Genomic DNA, 16,841 nt, shown 5'->3' on the forward strand with positions numbered 1-16,841 from the left:
ACTCTAATTCTGAAGCTAGTTTAAGTTCTGTTGTGGCCTCTTGGGTCTGTTTTTTAACCTAGGAAAAAATCACAAGCCTGAGATACTGACTTCATCCTTAGCTTGAACTCAAAGGTATCAGCACGTAACCTAAAAAATGCTGATGGTCCTGAGGACAGTCAACCGAAAACCAAGTCAGAGCATATCTGATGGGCGTTTACGCCGCATCAAGATTTATTTAATGAACTATGCAAAGGCACAGCGCTGAGTTCAAATCAGGATAGTTCTTATACACTGAAACAGAACACCGGGAGTGAGACAATATTTATTAATTCCATTAAGAGACAGTTATATATTTTATTCTTATAATGGCCATGTTAATAAGTTTAAGGCATCTTAGGTTAGGATCAAAATTTGGCCAAGGCTTCTTAAAATAGACCTTAAAACATTGCGCACCGATGTTCTTTTTAACAAGTTTGTCTTCAGGACCAATAAATACAATGTTTTATTTTAAGTTGATCAAAGAGAACAGTTTTTATTAATAAAGACTTATCTCAAAATGCTGGGACTGATTTAAGAATTAAAGTTTCAACATAATCTTTAAAGAGCAAAGTGTTTCAAAAGTGAGAGGCAAGAAAACCTTGTTATGTGCATGTGTTTTGATATAATCAATCAGATTGCAGGTTCTAAAATTGCTCATATCCAGCGTGATGGCGCTTGAGACCAATAAAGTAAGCCAGCAACACTAGAATAAGTACTCCTGCCAAGGCTGCTCCCACCGCTATGGGCACAAGGAAGTTGTCGTCATCTGCTCTGCAGTCTTGAGCTAGATGTGGAGAAAGGACAATTGAGAACAGAAACAGTGACAAAATTTCAAATCTGTAAATTTTAAATTAAAATGACAGCACTGTCCAACACACACATTTGTTTTTTACACCAAGGTAACAAGTCATTGGCATTCGTGACGAGCAAATGAGATGTTCCACAAAAGTGATTTTCCAAATAACCAAATCATACACTTTTAAGTACCCCCAAAATGCAGTCATTTTAGATGAAAGATATACAAAATGATCACATACTTCCCATATATCTTAAACAGAAGATAATGGATAAATATAATTAGCCTTTCCTTGATGATCAGGGCTGTCAGCTTTCAGAGGCAAGCTTATGATGTTAAAGAAGCACAGTGCCTGGAACCAAAGGAAAACTACACAAAGCAGACATAAGAACTCAACGCATAGCAATCTACGGTCATTTAGTATGGGAAAAGACACAAACTGGCCCTGATTATGTAACTGTTTGCCTCAAATGTTCAGTCTAGTGTGAGAGTCAGGCAAGAAAATCAATGGTTATAATTTCAAAATGTGCCATAATAGGGGCAGGCAACACACAAAGTGTCATGGAAGTGTTTCAGAGGCACACTCAACTCAGCTTTGTTACACAAGACATACTCTGAGAGAGGTGACACTGCAGCTGAGTTTTTAAGAATGAGTAGGAATTAACTACGCAGGTAATGGGGGAAAGGCATTCCAGGTATAGAAAATAGCACAGACAAAAATATGGAGGGTGAGAAAACACGGCACTTCAGGGGAAATGCAAGCAGGTTGGCATAGCTAGAACAATGGATCAAGAGGTACTCTTGGCTGGAAAAGTAGCAGAAAAAGAGTATTAGGACCAGCTCGCAAAGGCATTGTATGCTAGGTAGTTTGGCCTTATACTTATTGAGAAAAAAAAATGCAGCAGGATTTTAAGCAGGATATTTATTTCAGAAGTTATTGCAGATGGAAGACTGGTGGCAGCTCTATTGCTAGAAGCCAGATGACCAATAATATGGTCCTGAACTGGGTTAGCAAGGTGCAGATGCAGAAGGGACGGACTAGAGATCCAATTAGAAGGCAGAATTGATCACATGGATATAGGCAATGTGGTAAGAGGAGATAATAGAATGTTTTCCAATTCCATGCTTGAGTGATTATGTAGATGCTGGTGCCATTCATCATGACGCGGAATACAGGAGAAATATATGCATTTCAGTTGTTTGTAGTTGTTTTCATGGGGGGTTGATTTTTCATTTAACTGTTCTGTTTTTGTATGTATGGGGAGGGTGGAGAGGCATATGTGGAAGAGAGAGAAGTTCAATTTTGGATCTGCTGAGTTTAGGAGGCCTGTGTCCCAACCAAGTGGTTGATGAACCTAAGTGGTAGTTAAAACAAGGGACAAACATATTTCTCAGCAAGGGCAAATAGAATAAAAAGAGGACCAGAGACAAAACCCTTGGGAACACCAATACTTGAGGCATAAAGGAGCAGGAAAAGAAGTAGATAAGGCAGGTAGAAAATGGTGCCACAGAAGCCAAAGAAAGAAACAGTTTCAATTAGCATGGCAGAATAGTGTAAAATATTAGAGGAGTCTGAGAAATGTCCACTGGATCTAGCAATATGGAGGGTGGGGGGCTATAAGTCAAATTGCTGCAGCTTTAGGAGTAAATGGGAAGTGGTTGGTTAGATCAAGAACATGGGATAGAGAACGTACACTTACTATGAGAAGTTTAGAAGAGAGGACAATAGGGAGGTAGTTAGAAGGGGGACACTGTCAAGAAAGGGTATCTTCAAGTTGCAAGAGACTTAAATATGTTTATAGCATGAGGGAAAGAGCCATGAGCACTTTATAGGTTGAAGACGTTGAATGGTACAAGGCCTCCTAGGAGGGAGGAAAAATGGGATTCCAGAAGCACTGACCAGGAAAAGAAAACCTCCTGAGACTGGAGAGGAGGAAGGAATGGTGCAGATGGAGATGTTTGCAGAGAAGGGGGGAGGCTAAGGTGTTGAACCACCACTTCTCACTATTTTCCATTTCCTTATTTTTTATTGTCCCAGTTCTCCTCCTAGCTTGCAATCTACCAGGGATTGATAAATCAGATAATTACGCTTATTAGAATTGTGTCGAAAATAAGAACGAATAGGCTGCAAGGCACTTCTGATTGTGCCTGCATTTAAGAAATGTGCCAGGCTTTTGCTAGCCACTGGGGCAATAACAGAACAAGATGCAATCCTGGAGTTCATGGACTTTGTGACATTGACTTTAGCCGCCAGCTCAACGATCTTTTTTACTTGCTTCTTGGTTCTGTCAAGAATCCAGATAGCTGAGGTTGCCAGATGTGACTTGTGAATATATGATGTTAAGAGCACCTAGTTAGCTCCTCCCTTTCAATTTCCCAAATTACCACCCAGCATATAAACTATTAGGTGACACGTACCATAAAGTATTATGCCTTGGATTTAATATAACTTGGTTTTTAAAAAATTCATTAGTAGATTAATTTCTTATTCTGGCAACAGATTCACAGTCCTCTCTTTCTCAAATTGGGTATTTGACCTAGTACTAAAACGACTTTCATAAATACTGCCAATAAGGCTTTCATGTAAGACAAATATTCCCAGAGTAAATCAAAAAGGCAATCCGCTAATGTAAAGATCTTTCCAGATGCTGTCACTTACTTAAAATGCTCTCAATTAGTATGAAGTATTAATTTATAATAACTATGGATTTTACGAATTCAACTTTAAAAAATTCTTTAGGTAACAGAAATAAATTTTGGTGAAACAAGAATTTTAATAGATTCACATCCCGAAGAAAAGAAAATTTCATTCTATATTCTGATCATTTGCCTAATGTACACTTGAGACCATATTGAAAATATTTCTGGAGAAAGGAAAAGTGTATTTGTGGAAGAGTTTAACAGTCACAGAAGCAGTGAAGATTTTTAAAGATAAGTTTCACGGCCATTGAAATTTCAATGAAAAGTTTCATGTAGATTAAAAAATACTGTTAATCTTCAATTTTCTGTTAGTTCAGAAATTTTTCAAATACAATTTTCAGTGTGAGTTGGAAAACTGAGATATACATTTCTAACAAAATATAAAACTCCTCTTAACCAACTGTCAAAATTTCTCTTTGGAAGAATCAACGTTAACAACCACATTCTTAAGTGACATCTTATTCTATATTACATACCTTTTGATCTATAGTCAAACTGTTTGAAGTATATCACATGAACCTGAAAAGATACTTGAAGCTACTCAGTATCAACCAAACATGTCTATGCTAGTTTCAAAAACAAGACATGGTAATTATTGATGCAGAAAGTTGGCTAGCAGGGTAAAAGATAAGGAGATGGGTGGGAGAAAGATGAACCCAAGACAATTTAACATCATCTACCTGAGTAAACTGAGATGAAATGCTATAATCTTAAAAATATCTGAGTCTGATAAGAATTCCTCCTGAAAAATGCAAGAAACTTCAGATGGTGCATTTTTACACTGTATGTAAAGTATGTTCTTGATACATAACAAGTAGCTTCTTACCATCCCTTCTAAAAATACTCAGATCTTCATTGCAATGGAAACTATCACTCAAAGAAACAAGAGTAACAGGATTTTAAAGCCCTCAGCCCCCAGATGAAGAAACTGAGGCCCCAGAAGTTAAGAAGCTGGACCAAAGTCACAGGGTAGCAGAGTCGGGAGCTGTGATGATTAACTGGTAGTCACATGGCTTAACTGGGTAATCCAGAGGAAAGTTACTAGCCAGGTTGCTAAGTTTTTTGTGTGTAATATGCTAAGGTGACTGGGAGTATTTGGAAATTGGAAGGTTCAAGTATTTTAGGGTGATCTGAGAGAGAGATTGCCCACAATCCTATTTAGGTTCGGATCAATAGTTTGGTTTGTATGGCTGCAATATACAGCTGCTATGTATAGACACTATAAGTAGTCTAAATTTAGGAGTTGAGAAAAGTGTACAAAGAGATACTCTGAAGATTTTACTATGAAATAAATAGTCTAGATCACTGGTTCCCTAATTGGCTACACATCAGATTCAGCTAGGGCGCTTACACACACAGACACACAGACACACACACACACAGACACAGACACAGACACACACACACACACACGCCTTGTCCCAGACCTGCTAAGTTAAATCCTCTAGGAATGGAGCCTGGAATCTGAATTTTTATAACAAGTTTCCCAGGTGAGATTCTTATTCTGTAGCCAGCCCAGCATCAGTAGAGACCTATGTATGGGATGACTCTTCCAGACAGCAATACACAGAACATTTTGCAAATAATTTAGTTCTACTTCTAAGCATTTTTAAAGTTTTTCCTTTTGGAAGAAATTGCCATTAGGTAGTATACAAAATCTTGACTTTAACCAACGGGAAAAAATGTGAGCAAATTTCCTTACGAAATAAACGAACCTTTATTGTTTTTTTAGAAGCAATATGATGAGCAAATGAACAAGCAAATATCTAAAGAGAAATACCATACATCAACTAGTGGTTTAAACATTTGAAAAAGAAACATGAGAAGTATTTACATGGACCAGTTTCTTTATACAAATGCTAAAACATGAAACACACCTAGAACTAAATAGAATGTTAGATTATCAAGGTGTAAACCCACTAAAACAAACAAAACTACAAAAGGTACAAAGAATGTGGCTATAAGAAATAATAGTGTAAATAACAGTATACAAACTGGCCCACGTAAAGTACAAAAATATTCAATGAAGTCAGATTTTCTATAAAACAGTACTAATTAGAGGTATTTTAATATGAATCAGGTATGTAATCTAAATTTAGAAACTTTTAGAAACATTAACAGCGTAAAGCCAGTGCCACCCACTTGTGCTTCCAATTTTTATTTTTAAAAAAAGCTGCTTTGTTTTGACTCATGAGAAATATCTAAGGCCCACGTTCTCATAAGCATTATCCATTTTTATAAGGTTAACAATCTTACATTAAAACACTATTTAAATAAAAAATAATTTTTAAAAATTAGATTTATATTTAGTCTTTAAAAAGTACCTTAAGCTGGCAATGCAGCTCAATGTAGCTTTAAGAGAAAGACTAGTCAGAGTCTGATCCTGAGTCAGTAAGATTTTCAGGCTACTCTAAATGGAGAGCAAATTTAAGTGGGAGAAAATATTTATCACACCAATATAACTCGAAAGATAGTTACAGACATACATGTGCTAATATGCAATTATCTGTGTGTGTGTGCACGCGTGTGTGCATGTAGGTAATCTGTCAAATTAATTCAACATCAATAATATCGTGGAACCCAGAGATCTCATTTTCTAGTGAATGGGGGGTTGGGGGAGACACACATAATCTCCCACACACAAAAACACAGGAACCTTCCATATATGCTGCATATTAACAATTTTTTAATATTTGCTCAGCCATTCCAATAATAAAAATGATCTCTCAGAAGCAGCAAGAACTACTTGATGTGTTAACTATCAGGCTGAAATGTTTTGCTTTCTCATATAAACATTAGGTGGTGCACAGTAAATGGACAATTGGTGCATCTCCCCAGAGCACAAAACTGAACACAAAATACATGAATTAATAATGACTCTACCATAATGAACAATAATAATGTAAGTTTTGATTAGCACAGAACCATTTAAATGTGAAAGCCAAATTAGTAAATGTTGTGGCAATCAATGCAAGCTGGAAACAAAGAACTACCTTTTAATGGACTAAGAGAAGACCAAGACTTTTGGGTTAGGTGCAAGTTACTTTATAAGAAGTGTAAGTGCACTTCTTTATCTAGGTTCTAGGACATACTGGCATTTCTTCTTAAGGAAAAGAAAAGAAGAAAACATACTACCACCAACAAGGATACTGGAAGGCTAAAGAGAAACCTACATTAATCTTAGTACTGCAGGTAGAGGCCAATTTACGGGTACAAAGGACTAATGCCCAAAACTGGCACTACCTAGCAATTATCTCTAAAGCACCTAGAAAATGGATTGAAATGCCCAGTTGGAATAGTCTTGTGTCTTGCAATTTAAAAGATTGAAATATCCAGTTTTTTTAAAAAGGATTAAACAATAAGATTAACACCTATTCTAAAACTTAAAAAGCTTTTTTATCTTTTGTCATTATAGCCACATTGAATACAAATGTATTCAAAAGGCATTAGAAAAGCACTCATTGCTAAGAACATAACACTACTAGACCAGACCCTGTTGAAACCTACTGGCCTATCTCTCATAGGTCAAATACGCAGCCATGCCAAAGCAGCTAAGTTCACCTGCAAACAAAATCACCAAAAAAAAGCAAAAGGAGCAAGTACAAATCCACTGCAGAATTTGTCGTCTCAATATGACTACATGCAAGAAATAATTTCTTTTTAAAAACTGGTTTTCTTAAACTGTATATTTCTAGTCAGAATACCCAAAGTGAAAACACCGAAGTAGTAATTCAAGACAATAAAATAGAACCTATAATCCAGGTGATTTTGCACATGCCTTTTGCTGTAGAAATAACAGCTTTAAATTTCTTGGTAGGGGAAACCCAAAATCACGTGACTAATTTGTAGTTTATAGTTTTGGGGGTGTTTCTATTTAAGTTCAAAATCCCCCATACCATCCATTCTAAGATCAGAACTGCAACTAAATATACCTTAAATTGAACAGTATTGCATACTGGAACTTGTACTTGCTTTATTGTTTTGTAACAGAGATCACTAATCCAGAGATGGATTAGTGTTACAGAGTCTGATATCCAGCATAACTTTTTCTTCTGCCAATTAGGTAAGCAATCACTATAACGATAATCAAGCCTGAAAGGCCAGCACCAACTATAATTGGTATTAGAATGGTGTCATCATCCAGCGAACACTCTTGGGCTGTAGGTGAGAAAAAGTGTGTAACAAATAATGAGTATAATCAAAAAAGAATGTCCAAAAGTAAAAGATGTTGATTCAAAAGTCAGAAATGTTCTTACAAGATCAACTTCAAGTAATTAAGACAGGTATACAGTCATGGGTCACTTAACAACAGGGCCACATTCTAAGAAATGCGTCGTTAGGTGATTTTGTCGTTATGTACTCACAGAGTGTGCTTACACAAGCCTAGATGGTATAGCCTACTACACACCTAAGCTATACGGTACTAATCTGATGGAACCACCATCATATACGCGGTCCATCATCAACTGAAACGTTGTTATGCGTCCCATGACTGTATTTTAATGATAAAGTTACAGAAAACTATGGATTGTTCTAGAATTAAAATCCTAAAACTTATCTGTCCTTTCATTATGCATGTATGTGCATATACAGATATTCATATATATGAATACATATTTACTCATTTATATCTATGACTAAACAAATACATGAGTATATGTGTTTCTTTGTTTATATTCCAAGTCCTTTCCAAAACAGAAGTGAGGTATTACTTTATTGGAAATGAACAGAGCTAATCTAGCCAGAGTAACCTCTTAGTAGTAGAGTGAATGTCTTTTGGGAAACTAGGAACAGATCAGGAAGGTTTAATCATGGGATCAGAACAGCCAGGCTGGCTCTGAACTCCTTTAGAGCAGAGATAGTCCATGGGCCAAATCTGGCCCAAGAGCTAAAAATGGCTTTTAAACATTTTTGAATGGTTGGAAGAAACAACAAAAGAAGAATATTTTGTGACACATGAAAATTACATGAAATTCAAATTTCAGTATCCATAAATAAAGTTTTACTGGAACTCAGCCACACTCATTTGTTGACTGCCTATGGCTATTTTCGTGCTACAACAGCAGAACTGAACAGCTGTGACAGAGCTCGTGTGGCCTCCAAACCTAAAACACTTACTGTCTGGGCCTCTACAGAGAAAGTCTGCAAATCCCTGACTTGGAGTATATGATTTTGGTGGCTGCAAAAGTCAAGAAACTGGGACCTCTCACTAATTTGAGTGTGTTCACTACATTTATCAATGTGGTTGGGGCTGGCTGCCCACAGGGACTATTCTTTTCTATTTCTAGAGAGTAGTCCGATCCAGTGAAATCTAATCAGCACTCTTTCACCTCGCTGTGAGTCTATTTCCTCCTCGACGCAGTCCAGTACTACAGCGTGTTGTATTTCTAGGCACCCATAGTCAAGAACCTAGTTCCACAAATAGATTATGCTTCTGTGATCAGTATGAAATGTATACTCCTTTGACCGACATTTTTAATTCTATGTGCATAAAAACCAAAGTTTCAAATTCGAGAAAGAACATAGCTCATCTCTACTACAGCTGGCAACAGGCTTGAGCTGATATTACACTGCAAATAATTTTAAATTCTAAACACAAATCTGGGCCTAAACTTAGGGCAATGATGTAGGGAAGCTAGATAAAGACTTAAAAATAAAACTATTACATGATTAAAATAATTGAAGTACATAAGTAAAACTGACAAAAGGGAAAATGAATTCTTGAAAAAAATTTTTTAAGCGTGATTAACCTCTCCAGTCACAAGAACGGTAGGGCGAAGAGTCCCATTTATCTGGGCCCAACCAAGTGAGGCTAGGTATTCAGCACTATCGCAAAAGCAGTTGAATGGCTCACAGCATATTAACTTTGAAAGACAGCTTCCACATTTCCTTCAAAACCGTAGAATTAATTGTTAAAAAGGATGTGGATGACTGGAATAGCTCTGCTCAGCAGTGTTGCGATCCATAAACCCCCAATTTTAAGTAATCAGTTTAAAAGGACAAGTCAATTAAGGAATTTTATGTACTTTCTTTTCTTCATGCAAATTTTAATCTTGTAATGCCAAATGCATCTTTCATATTCGTATAAACATCCTGTAATGAGTCCTTCACAAAGGTTTCATTAAAAATCTGATAAATACCACCATTAGCCCTGAGTAGATCTTTAAAAAGCCTCACTCATATTGGCACATGCTTTTAAAACTCTCCAGATCAATCCACTGGTCAAAACATAATTCACGATATTTGAGGCTTTGCTACCGCAATCTTTTGTCTTAACAAAATAACACCAAACTGCTTTTATTTGGGTATGAAAATGTTTCCAGCAAGAAGATGGCCGTAAGAAAGCAGATGTAAGATGCTCAAAGCTGTTGCTTACAAGTGCCATCCTCCTCACAAACTAAAACCTACGAGGGACTGCTCTACCCGAAAGCTCACTTAAAGCTTCTGTCAGTTTTTAGCTTTAAGAACTTTGTTGCAAACCGTTTTCAGATCACAAAAAAAAAATCTGGTTGGAGCAAAATGATGAGCCAAATATAGTTACACAACTTGCTCAGGCTATGAGAACTCCACAACAGAGTTGAGGTGAATTTCTACTTCTCTATTTCAATGCTTAAGTTGCCAAGACTCAAAGGGAAAGACGCCTATTGGTCAACATAAGGATATAAATTATTAATAAACCTTGCTTGACTCTTACCTGTAGAATACTTTCCATCCTTCACATTGAAAGGCTGAACCCTTAGATCAAAGGTATTTATCTGAAATTCTCCAGACACTGAAACAGTCTGCTCTTTGTTGCACATATAAGAACTTCCCAGGGGTGCATCCCAGTAGCTAAGGTTGTTATTTGCAAAGCTGAAAACTTTAAAGAAAAGAAACATGTTAGTAACTTCTTATCCTATCAACATAAAAAGGGGGACAGTCCTCAAGATTTTTCAGTGAAGTATGGGAGCCTGGGGTACAGGGTCTACCCACAAAAAGCAATGCTTATGATCACCAGGTTCTTCATCTTTTTATAGATGTTTCTATACTTTAAAAATCAGTCCCACCCTTAACCATTATCTACCATACTTTGAAAATATGGGATACTGCAGAAGTGCCTTATAGTTCTAAGTTACTGATTTTTAAGTTGTGGTCAAGGTACAATCTTCCCATGGAATCTTCTGTTCCATTAAATAAGGCACTATTTGGTAACAAGACAATTATGGTTTCTATTCCTTCAGTGTCACCCACACTCTTTTCCCCAAGGTCAATGCTTTGCTTACCAGAGCCATTAGCCAAATACATGCTGACATTCACCTCCTTCAGATAGAACCGGTTTTCATTTTTCTGTTTGAAAAAGAGCTTCCAGTTAATCAACACATCACAACTGTCTACAGGCACAGTTAATATCTACAGAAGAAAAGCAATCTAATACTATTACCCAGAAGATAAAAGCCGGTATTAGACCTGGGCCAGTCTAATACAACTGCAACCAAGTAAAGAGAATGCAAACCGTGACAGAAACCCTTTCTCTCTGCATTTTGTTTCCAATTTTTGGACCAGAGGCGTGGTCATGTGGTTCTTAGACATTCGGAAATTTATTCCCTCCATTTCATTCGTCCTGTCACTTGCTGAGCCCTCACCACCCTCTAGTCTGGATCAGGAGAGCCTTGTAACTGGGCTCCCCGCCTTTCAGCCTCTCCAGCTCGAATCTCGCCTTGGCTGCTATTATCTTTCTGAAGCACTCATTTGATCAACCTGTCATTCTAGTAATTTCAGGGCTTAGCATGCACAAGGTAACATATCTAGTGCTTCAGGGAGCTAGCAAAACAAACCAGACCGGGATCCTGCCTCCACCGTGTTTGCAATCCGCCAGGGAAAATAAGATAAACACATAAATAAATAACCATATTACAAAAAAGAAAGTAAGTTAAGAAAAGTAAAAGGAGACAAGTTACTTCTAACTAGGGGAGGAACAAAAGTAATACAAGCTTAGGGTATGACTCCACTCATAGGTGGTAGTTAACATCTAGACAAAGAGAACTGATCGGTGGTTACCAGGGGAAAGGGGGGGTGGGGGAGGGCACTAGGGGTGAAGTGATGTACCTACAACATGACTAATAATGAAGTACAACTGTAATTTCACAAGGTTAACTATCATAATCTTAATAAAAAAAAAGTAATACAGCTTAGGGATGAGCCATTTGAACTGGGTAGGATTCAATTAGGAAACAAGCAGAAAAGGGTATTGGAGAAGGCAACAGCATGAGCAAAGGTAGTCAGAAAATAAGCATAATCACAAGTACGCCGGCATTTGAGAACTTACTGAGTGCCAAGCGCTGTTCTTAAAACTTCACATATGAGGCTTCACTGAACAATCACAACACCCCATCCTGAGATGGGGTAACAAAGCGCAGAGAGGTTAAGTAACTTTCCCCAAGGCTATATGGTTAGTAGTCAGTGAGCTGGGATTTGAACCCAAGAAGTCTGGCTGCAGAGCCTACGTACTGGTTACTACTATGCTTTCCTGCCTCACTGGATGTGCACAGGGAAGAGGGTGAGGGGAGCATGAGATTCATGAAGAGGGAGAGAAGGAAACAAGAAGCTGGATATGCAGGCTACACTGCACAGGGGGCGGAGGCGGCCTGAACTACCCTGCCATGGAATTGAGATGTTATTTTGTTGGCAAAACAGAACCACTGAAGGTTTTGGAGGAAGAGCTGTGCTTCAGGAAGATTAAACCGATGCAGAACATTAGGGGAGAGGAGAAAGAGCGGGGACTAGTTAGGAGGCTGTGTGAACAGTCCAGGTAAGAGGGACTGCAGGCTGGAATCAGGGCGAAGGCAGTGGGAAAGGAAACTGAGGGGAGAGACTCGGAGAAATTTCAGGAGGAAACATAAAGGACGACTTGACAACCTCACTACATCTCTCCCCCACTTAGCCTATGTCTTGGCGCAGCATTCAAGGCTCTTCACAATTTGTCTCAACTACTTTTCCACACTTATCTTTCACTGAACACGCCGCAAGCCTTGTTCTCCCAGTTGGTCTTGTGTTCCCTTATCCAGGGATAACCTGTACTTGCCCTCTTAGGCCCCTTATCTCCACACATACAAATGTGACTCATCCTTGAAGGTCCAGCTCAAATGCCAGCTCTTTCATTAAACCTTCCTGACTCTCCCCGAGCCAGAATTAACCACTCCCTCCTCAATACTCCCACAGCACTTTGTATTTTCCCCTGGTCTAGCACTCTTCCCACTTTGTATGTACCTTCCATAGTACTCTAATTGCTCACAGAATCAAGTTCCAAAGCCTCAGCGTGGCATTCAAGGCTTTCTACAAAAAAACAGTAATTATTTATATATTTCTATCTTTACCACTAAAGCGTAGGCACCTTAAAGATACAGGCCTTCTTCTTTGTATCCCACCATAGCATCCTGCACAGAACACACTCGAATTCAATAGATTCTCCTTAGAAGCATCTATTATGACAGGGTTGAAGGTGAGATGGGCCCCACTGAACTCTGGTGACACTGCAGGAGTTTCCTGGGTTTTCAAAGTGCTTGTAGCATGGTTAAAATGTCACTATTTTGGATAGCATTTTAAAATAGCCTGCTGGGCAAATTAAATATTGTAATTATTATATATTTCCCCATGAGAGTAAGGAGAAATCATGTTCCTTTTAGGATCCTACCACAGCTAGAAAGATTAAACTCAATCACTCAAAAGGGAATGAACCTAAAATATTACTTTCCTCATTCATATTGACTACAATGTAATCCCTGTGAGATAACTTTAAAAGAGAATGTGTCTGGGGAGGCCTGATCTTACTGCATTGAAGAGGACAAGCCTAACTAGACGTTTTTAGTACTAATTCACTGGCCATGCATGTACTATAACCGAGGAATGATTTAAGTGTTGGAAAAGGGAAGATTTCTGTAAACCTTTCTAAACTATAATTGCCTAACATACTCCTCAATTACTCAGCACATATTCCATAGAAAACAAAGGTTTTAGACTCAAGATACCAAGTTCAGACACGAAACAAATAACAATATACCTACTTTTTATATATCAGATGTTGAGAGTACTTCCCCATCCCTAGATACGGTAATCTGATTTAAAAGTAGAACTGTTTTTTATCCACTTAACAATAACTCTTAGTTTGAGAACTGTTGGTAGCTCAACATTTTCCCTCACCAATAGCTATCCTCTCTTTTCCATTCCCATTTGCTCTAATGTGTACACACACATGCGTGCACACCCCCCTCAGAAAATTATGGGAATAATAATTGCTTCTGAGAAGGTGGAAATAAAGGTCCTCGATGATTAATTTATGCTACAAGAAGTAGAACATGCATACTTAACCTGGAACCTTCTGTTTAGGGCTCAGCCCTTGATACAAGCATGAGCAACAAAAACCTGAATGCTGCCATTATAAACTATCCTGATGTAATGAATTAATGCATGTAAAGTACTTACACAGAGCCCTGTACATAGCAAGTACTCAATAAATGTTAGCTATTATTACCGATAGAATTACAAATAGTATAGCCTCCAAAAAACCTAAAGTATTATAACAGACAAACATGAGTTTTCCAACCAATAAAAGAGAAAAATACTGTAGAAATTACTGTATATCTTTTACATAGATACTTTATATATATACACACACTTCATTATTACACATATCTATATGGATGGATTAGACAGTTTTTTTGATGTGGGTTAATTCTTGTTCCTACCCTTAGGTCTATACAACAACAGAACAGCCACTTTTGGTGAACATTAATACAAGAGTCCAGCCCACAGGCCATCGAGGTGACCCTAAGATATTAACAGGAATCGATGGACTACATTTTATAGATAAGTAGTGTTGAAATGGAAAACAGAGCTAAACATCCCCCCGACACATACACACACACAGCTATTTAGACTTTCAGACGTGTTCTAAGGGCATGAACTCAATTTTAGAAAAATCTGTTACTCACCACAGCAAAGACAAAGTCAAGATACTTGATGTTGCTGCTGTTCAGCCTAAGTAGAGCAGTTTGAGGATGGCAGCTGCCACTGTAGCCAGTCACATTGGGGTTGATGTTAATAACCGAAGCAACCTTTGGGGAAGAAGAGAGGGGGGTGGTACAGATTCATCATAAAAGTCTATATAGCAAAACCTTACACTCTAATAAGACCAATTTCAGTGAAGAACAAAAAATCCTTTTGTCTGGATACTTAAGTTTATGGTGTCTTACTTTCAAACAAAGTGGCTCAGGCCCTCAAGCTATGACTCAGACGACTTTTTAAAAAAAGAAAACCAAGAGAGAAGCTTCCTCAGTAAAGAGCTAAATGAAAACACACAGTTTTTATGGCACACAAGAGCCATCTGTGTAGCTTCAGTTGCAGGACTCTGGAGACGGGATTTGCTCACTGGCACGCCCTCTGTAGCCTCAGTGGGACACTGCAACTAGATGTACTGTTGTGTGCTTGAGCATATCTATACGGTCCTAGTCATCGAATTGCTGGAGAAAGAGCTGCACTGCTTCTGCGTATCAACCTACAGCGCACTGCAGATAAAAGTGTGAAGGAGTTGTATTTTAAACTGACTGAAATAAAGATCAACTGTTTGTACTCTGATCTACTGATGGTAAACAGAATCTAAACCCCAAAGAGTCCCTTAAACTGCTAGGTCTCCTGCTAGCCAAGACAATACCTTGACAGCGACATTAACTCTTCATGGCTACAGTAACTCCAAATTAATCAAACCTCAACAAGGCAACATCAAATCTCCATTTAAAATGGAATCATTCTAGTAACACTACTCTTAGACTAAAAGTAGGATATACCCTATTTGAAAGGAGATACAAAAAGAACGTATCAATAAAAATAGACAAGCATACCTTATCGTGAGTGACGTTCAGCTGCAGCCCCATGGTAGCCAAAAGACAAGTATCACTGCCATTTTTAACCAAATAAGATCCAACATCTGGTTTTTCCTTTGGGGAGGGTGTTGTAGTAGGAGATGACGTTGTAGTAGGAGATGGCACGGTGGTGGGAACGATGGGGGCCACTGTGGTTGTAGTATTATCTTTCTCACACAGATACTCTAAAACAAACAAAGGACAAAATAACGTAGATTTTTTCCTTCGATCATAAGGCAAGGGAAGAGAAAAATGTTTCTCACAATAGAAGTCCAAAAGGGTTATACTAAGGGAAGGGAATACCTTGGCAGGATATTTTCAACTAGATGAAGCAGAGGTTCTCAAACTGCTGCTTCATATGCAGGCAATCTCTAAGAGTTATGACACAGCAGACAAGCTCCGAGACATACACTTTATCTACTCACACATGGCCACACATTCATCTTTTCAGACCCTTAATTCTCTTTATTTCCAAAGAACTTCACCTGCCTCTGATGTGAAAATCAGAGATTTAAGTCTGAAAACTTTTCACCCCTATGTAAGCCTGCCCTCTTCTTGCCGGTATACAACCACTATAAGGAAGCATAGTGTTTACCAGAAAAAAGGTTTAGAAATCATTAAAGGATTTAAATACAAAGGAACCTTTTATTTATGTTACCCCTAAAGCAAATCACAGGCAATTCAACCTCTTCTTAGAAAGTGTTGGTAGTTTTCCAGAACTGGTGAATAAGAAATTACTGCATTTCCATAAAGTCATATATAAGTTACAAAATCAACTTATAAAATTCAAGATTAGAACACAGAAATCTAATTTCTAAGCTTTGGTCTTGGATCATCAAAAGCCAAAGAGCTGATGATCAAACTATTTGAGGATCTGTTCAAAGATTAGGTTTTATCAGCTGAAAACATTATAGGTAGAGCATTTTAAAAGACCACTCCACAACATGTACATCATAAACTTAAAATAGCAAGTTCCACAAGAATAAGAATTACTATTATTTATAAAAACTTTACAGTCCAATGTAGGCTATGAATAAGTCTGAATATATAAATGCTTTCAGATAACGACTTCAACTAAAGCCACCAGCTACACCCCAATCTTAAATCAGGACCCAAGTATGGAAATACTTTACCCACCGTTTGTGCTCACTGTGCCATTTTGGACAAAAGCTTGTACATGAACATCCCAATAGTTCTGGACAACACCATTCTTTACTAAAGATGATAAACTATTGCATCTAAAGATGTCATTCAATGGAATTTTGAATGCCACAGACTCATTGACAGTAAGAATTCCTGTAAAACAAGATTAACAATAGCTGTTTCCAGGAAGGTAGAACAGTAATAATATAAATATATATCAGACTTTCTCCTCTTCTGTCTTCCCCATCCTATCCCCAAAGTGAAAAAGGACATAGCATGTTCAGGGA

At 37.8% G+C, this 16,841-nt stretch overlaps 1 protein-coding gene across 3 annotated transcripts in view; it reads right to left on the reverse strand.

The window, feature by feature from the left end:
• The window catches only part of LAMP2 (lysosomal associated membrane protein 2), a 37,925-nt gene that overhangs the window by 5,026 nt on the left and 16,058 nt on the right, over positions 1-16,841 (reverse strand). The window contains exons 4-9 of one of the 3 annotated variants that reach the window (XM_014729146.3): positions 16,549-16,707; positions 15,391-15,596; positions 14,485-14,607; positions 10,780-10,843; positions 10,212-10,376; positions 287-7,675 (exon numbers count right to left, since the gene is read on the reverse strand). In XM_014729146.3, coding sequence (XP_014584632.1) covers positions 7,536-7,675; positions 10,212-10,376; positions 10,780-10,843; positions 14,485-14,607; positions 15,391-15,596; positions 16,549-16,707 — 857 coding nt within the window. In that variant the 3' untranslated portion in view covers positions 287-7,535. Of the gene's footprint in view, positions 1-286; positions 7,676-10,211; positions 10,377-10,779; positions 10,844-14,484; positions 14,608-15,390; positions 15,597-16,548; positions 16,708-16,841 lie in introns of those variants that run through there. The other 2 variants (XM_001493637.7, XM_014729148.3) reach the window with 2 other exon arrangements.

Source organism: Equus caballus, chromosome X (assembly GCF_041296265.1).
Source record: "Equus caballus isolate H_3958 breed thoroughbred chromosome X, TB-T2T, whole genome shotgun sequence".
NCBI classification, from domain to species: Eukaryota; Metazoa; Chordata; class Mammalia; order Perissodactyla; family Equidae; genus Equus; species Equus caballus.